Source organism: Triplophysa rosa, linkage group LG8 (genome assembly GCF_024868665.1).
Source record: "Triplophysa rosa linkage group LG8, Trosa_1v2, whole genome shotgun sequence".
Classification (NCBI taxonomy): Eukaryota; Metazoa; Chordata; class Actinopteri; order Cypriniformes; family Nemacheilidae; genus Triplophysa; species Triplophysa rosa.
Window position 1 is genome coordinate 2,327,000 of NC_079897.1, and position 6,597 is coordinate 2,333,596.

Sequence of the window (6,597 nt, forward strand, 5' to 3'; positions counted from 1 at the left end):
ATGTGTATTTGAAACCTTTCAAAAACGCATAGGAAAAACATTTCCGTTTTTCATCGTGTAAACACGGCCTAAAACAAATTCAGGCAGGTTGAAGAGGAAGCATGTCAATAATTGGCTACACGGCTACAGAAATGGTATTAGGTGTAATACACCGTACATCTTCATTATGAATAATTCATCTGTATGTAATATGTCTTGTCTCATTATTTCTCATTTTAAACATCTGTTGACATTTTCCGTTTCAGAAAGTCATCTTTAAAGCACGGAACAAGTGCAACAAGAACTCCGTCAAAGACGCGCCAAAGGACAAGAAGAAGAAAGAGTGCACGCCCGCCGCAGAGAAGCTGTGTGATCAAAAGATCAGTGACGGAGCGGAGAAGATCACCGAGGAGAGAAATGCGAGCGCGAATGAACGACAGAAAAAGCTAAATAATGAAGTTGACACTGAAGTGGAAAGCGGAGAGGAAAAGACGCAGGAACTCTATGAGACAGAGGAAGGAACAGCGACAGGAAGTGAGGTAGGGGAAAAACAGGAAGTGCTGTGCGGTAATAAAGAGAGAAAAGGAAATCCCCAAAATGAAAATCAGCATGAGGTAGAAGTAAAAACACAGGTGGAGATGAGCCGCGACGCCTCACCCGCAGACCAGCAGACAGCACATCGGTGCAATGAGGTGGACGGCTCAGTAGACGAACCGTCACATGGCGACGTCTCGGCCAATCAGGATTGAAGATGCTCTCCAACTCACGTGACCAAGAGATGTAGACCTTTATGAATGTTCAAAATAAACATCCTTAAAACAAGACACATTTATAAGATATACAGCACAATATCTTGACGTTCTCTCACTCCAAAATCATTTTTCTTGATCGTCATACCACAGACGAGTAATATGAAGTACAGTTCTTTAAATCCATGAGTGTTGTCTTGTATTAAGAATGTTTAAACACTTGAAAATAAAGACAATACAGACTAATAAAATGATTTACAGATCCAGACGGCTACGGACACCTCACCTGACATTGCGACCTCTTGTAACCAATGCCGCTGGCGAGATTTCATCCCCCTGACCGAGATCTTTAAACGAGCGATAGGACTCTAGTACCTAGGAAAAGAGGAGAAATGGGATGAGATTGTTTTCAGTAAATGCACTGGATGGGAAAACCACATGAATATTTAGGGCCGAGAGCCGGCTGAAGGACTCTACTGAAGATGACAGGCGTGCGCGAGCAGAGGGTTACACTGTTGCGAGAGGCAATCGACTGTGATGTAAGGTGCACGTGTGTGTGTATATTTTTGTTTTGATGTTTGTATGAATATTTCACAGTTTAAACAAAACCGATGTCAATGTAACGGAAGAGCAATGTAAGAAAAGTATCCGATTAAGTTTCCTGTAACTTTTAAAATATTTGTTTCATACATGCAACTACAGGTTACGGTCACATTTGGCGTTTTTTCAAATTTGCTTACAATTTTTTACTTTTTTAACCCCAAAAAATTCCGATTGCAGCTTTAATCGGACAACTTTTTGTTTATTGAATCTCATCCCTCACGATTTTAAAAGCATAGCTTACCCAAAAATCCAAGTTCTGTCATCATTTACTCACCCATGTACCGTTCCAAAAACGTTAACCTTTCATTATTTGTGACAAAGGAAAAGAGATTCAATAATATCATTCAAGTAGTCTACGCCAGTGGTTCTCAAACTGGGGGCCGTGGCCCCCTGGGGGGGCCCCAAGATGGATCGAGGGGGCCACAGATTTTGTGGCATTTTATGAAATATAGAAATTTATCATAGATTTTATGCAATCAAACATCAGAAAAATGACACCTCCAACCAAAATAATTGAGGTTTTAGCATTGTATAACTGAATGTTTTTGGTTTAATTAAAATTATAAGTTTAAGATTATACGTCTTTATATGGGGGGCCGCAAAGCTATGCACTTAACACAAAGGGGGCCTTACAACTTAAAAGTTTGAGAACCACTGGTCTACTCTATTTGTCTGGTATATTCCAAGTCTCCAAAACCTAGTGAACTACAACTGTAGGCAACATTTCCCCAATAGGCTGCATCCTAAAGTGTCTTTTTTTAAACCTTTGTGGGTAGATGTCTATGTAAAAGCCAAAGTCTTCTAAAGCTCTGTGTGAGGAACAGGCGGAAGGTTAAATTGTTATTTGCCACTCCACAGCTCTCGAATCTCGTTCATACATTCAAATATGGTGCGTCGAGACATGTCACGCACGGTTTGAAATTAATTTAGGAGGTTTTTGGAAGTGGCGGGATTTCGTTTTTTACATAGTGACAGTCTGCCCTAGCGCTCAAACGAACCATTTTGAATATTTTTCTCAAATTAAAAATCACACATGTGACCAGGGACCACAAAACCAGTCATACGTAGCACTTAGTTGTAGCAATAGCCAACAATACATTGTATCGATTTTTCTTTTATGCCAAAAATCATTAGGATATTAAGTTAAGATCATGTTCCATAAAGATATTCTGTAAATTATTTTTGTGAGTGGATGCAGGAAAATGGCGAACAAAAATTGCCAGAAAGACGCCTACCAACTTCACTCGCCGCTGCCCGCTCTTTGGGAATTACCAATGCAAGTTTGGTATCAATGTAACGCTTAGAATTTCTGCTTTCGGGTTCATCTATTCTCTACGTCGTCATTACATCGGTTAGCCAATAGAGAGCGTTAAAACAAACCTGCCACAGCGCCTCTGATGGACAACTTTAAAGATCATTTTCTCAATATTTTGATTTTCTCGACCACATATATTGTCCTATCATAACAATCCATACATCATTTACAAAGCTTATTTATTCAGCTTCCAGATGATGTATAAATCTCAATTTCATAAAATAATCACTGGTTTTGTGGTCCGGGGTCACAAATCTCTAGACAAAAAGACATGCGCAGAGATTCACTTAGGAAAACGATGGGCAAATTCAATCTTTTTCTTTTTATAATTAGCAGGTGTTCACACAAGTGGCGTTCACACATCACAAGCAGCTACACATAGGAATTGCATAAAAGACATTTCATCACATCAACTTCATGAGAGCAAAACCACATCGTCGTTATTACGTGGACCGCAGTCATTTTCAATTTGCATAAAAGAGTAAACGGCCACGTGGATAATGCAGACAGAAGGGTGTAATATAGAGGGGTTATGGGAATGATATTATCACCATGAGCGGCTTAAAGTGAACAACAGAAAATGAGCACAGTCGCATTGACAGGGTAATGTAGTTAGGCATTTTCTCTAAAGCTTTTATTAACGAAACCAATAGTATTTCAGTCTTTAATCCTGGAATGAGATCCAGTAATCCAGCAGAATCACACAAGACTATGATCTCAGACGGAATGTTTCATCCTCACATGGTTTAGATCGGTTTTAGCAAAGTCTAATGACGAATGCATTTGCATTAGATAATAAAATATCAAACCAAGTGGCGTATATATTAAAGCAACACCAACATATTTCTAGATACCTTCTGTTTGTTAAACTCCACTAAAATTACCAACAGATTTGGAGCCAAAGGGGGTGAAAAAGTGTTCTGAATAACGATCTTTAAGCTTCATTTATTTGCAAGTGCCATTTTGTTTTTTTTTCACTACGATTTGAAATCCGTTTGGAGCCCATCGTATACCTTACCTGAGCTGTAAATGTGTTTTCCAGTCAGTCAGCCGTGTTGCGCTGGTGTCTGCCTGTATTTATAATGTGGGTTTGCAGCGTCAGGGGTTTTCCAGCATGTGGTCTTCTGGAAGGGCACGCGGGCGGTTCACAGGGGGCCTGCATTAGCTCTAATGGCCGGAGGGGTCACATTTAAAACCGTAATAGCTTTTCCACTCACCCCTCCTGCTGGGAAATTCGTCTCCAGCGCTTGCTCTCCTCGCAGAGGGTCACGCCTTCCGACTTCCCAATATAAGATGCTGTTTCCAATCTGTCAGCAGACGCTTTGATGAAAATTCACTTTGCACTTTCCGAGTGTGTTTCCTGGCGCGTCTCTGTGTTCTTCTCCCAGCAGTTTCAAACACGTCGTCATTATAATCGTGTTTTGTCACAGTGTTGTTTGTGAGACGGCGGCTGAGGGGGAGATTGCCTGTTTGATTGTTTGACGAAAAAAGATTCTCAAACGTTACTTGTTGATTATCACTGACAGATATGTGCCATATTGCTGTATTCCAGATACTGTAGTGCGGGCATATGATAAGCATGGCTTTTTTCTGTTATCCATTGAGGTATCTGGCTGTGTTTGCAATAGTATTGTAGTACTGTGTACGGCACTTTGAATGTTGTATGCCGCCTGTTATTTTTTAATAACATGTCAAACAGTTCAGAATGAATCAGGACATTTTACCAAAGGTAGAAAGGGTTGGATACAATTCTGAGTGCTTCAGATGCCTTAACCATGGTAAAAAAATGCCTTTTAGAATTACGTCAAGAAATAGAATAGCGAATGACAAACTCAAGTCAGGCGCCTTGCATTGTGGGATACATCGTGGTGTGCTTACGTTACGGCAGGGCTGTACATACAGTATATGTCGCACATATGCTACGAAAAAATCGGTCTGTGCTACGAATAAATTAAATAGCGTAGCACGCGTACGATACAGTTTGGCAGGTGCATTAGACAGAGCCGCTTGTTTGTGTGAAGTGCGTTTGTCGTCGTGCTTGTTCGTGTGTGAGGTTAACTAATGGCGCACCACTATTTATTTTCGTTTTTATTTCGTTTTTGCAATTAAAACTTGTTTTCCGCCTGCATCTGTGGGATGTGGGAAAACTAGTATTCTAGTATTTAAATATGTCCTCTGCTTGTTCTGCGTATCTATGAGTGAATGAGTTGCACAGTTTAACATGTCACAAGCGCGAACCTCGTGGATTTGTCTGTATCTTACTATACGAGGAAATGAACACACGAACTTCTTCCATTCCACAGAGTTGATCTAAGTTTATTTTACGAGCATTTCACTTTGAGGGAAGCTACTGTCAAACACACTGAAGCTCAAGCGTCTTCGCGACGACCCGCCAAAATAAAAGTCTGTTTAATTTGAACCAGATGATAAAATAATGGACTTGTAGTAAATTTATAAACTGTAGTAAACACTATAGTATGCTTAATTATTTACTATAGTAAAGTTCAAATATAACTGCAATAAAATTATTGTGTACCACAGTATAACTAGTTAACTAGTAAAAAAATAACTAGTTTATTGTAGTAAATACTACAGTTTACTACGTATTTTATGGACAAATGTATTTACTACTGTATAGTAAAGCATTGAAAATACAGAACTCAGAAAAACTAAAAAGAACTAAAAAACTACTTTGGTAAAAACTAAAGATACTATGGCCCTAATTTATCCATTTGTATAACGTTAATGTCCTTTTTCAGTTACCTGTCTATTTATGTGATGACCTGAACTGTTGGCCTGTGCTACAAAACTTTGAACCTCTGTAGCACAAAAGTTAACGTACAGCCCTGACATTAGGCTAAATTTGGTCGATTAAATCTGTGTTTCATGCCTACAGATGCTGTCTTCAAGTGGAGTCGGATATATCATACTTATGAGTTTCGAGCACATGAACCACAAAGCGAAGTTGTACAAGTGAGAAACTCGGAATTCTAGATGATACACGAGTTGAGATGTTGTACAGGACACGTCAATTTAAAACGAATGATTTTGAAGTTCCTTCAGTTTTACATGCTGTGTTTTAATTGGTATTATAAATGTGTGATGTACTGAACAGCTTAAGAAAACTTTTATTTTAAAAAAAGGCTAAAAAAATAAATTCCAATGACTATTGCAATGGGCTACCTGTTTGGGCACTTTATGGTTGTATAAATTGACGTGGCATAAAACAATTATTCATTACGTCCACAGGAAAACAGTTGTTGTTACATTATTCATAGCTTTGTTTGGTTTACACTACTTCCGTGTAATTTTCTGTCTTCAAAATGTAAAATATACACACAACTATTCGACGTTTATACCATTGTTACGTAGACACCGGATTTCAGCAGTTTAATAAGCTGGCAGTGATGAATACTTGTGCAAAAAGTAACATACCTGATCTTTACCGCCCACATATACAATAGCAGGCATGAGCTCATTGAGTTTTGGGTCAGCCTGTGGGTTTGTGCGGTCACGTCCCGTGGCTGTTACAGACAAGCTGTTAGGAGAAAAACAAAGATGTAAAGAACGAGTCTCCTGTAGTTAGTTTCTCTTATCGTATATGAAGAAATGTGCTCGTTATATAACGTACTCCATATCTGTGAGTTCCCTGCACCGGCGGGGGAGATCATTCATTGTAGCTCACGCCGCACACGTACAGGCGTGCACCAGTTCCTCTCTGTTTTCTGGCTTTGCTGAAGTCATTAAAAACTGCTGAAAGGAGTGAAACCTGCTGCTGAGGTCTGTGCTCGTGCATCTGAAAACATTCACCGTCTCTGCCTCCATATTTACAGGATGATTTGAATGTTAGTCACTGTTGTGCCGTTGTCAAAACTGATCCATGTTCTTCATTGTTTTCTTCGTAACGCCATCTGTACAATTTGTATATTATAATAAATATGATTTATATTT

At 39.3% G+C, this 6,597-nt stretch overlaps 1 protein-coding gene across 4 annotated transcripts in view; it reads left to right on the forward strand.

Annotated features, from left to right (window-relative positions):
- LOC130557753 (raftlin-like) overlaps positions 1–6,597 on the forward strand; it is an 80,450-nt gene extending 73,853 nt beyond the window's left edge. For 3 of the 4 annotated variants that reach the window (XM_057339771.1, XM_057339768.1, XM_057339770.1), the window contains exon 10: positions 246–6,597. In XM_057339771.1, coding sequence (XP_057195754.1) covers positions 246–728 — 483 coding nt within the window. In that variant the 3' untranslated portion in view covers positions 729–6,597. The remainder of the gene's footprint in view (positions 1–245) is intronic. The other variant, XR_008963343.1, reaches the window with a different exon arrangement.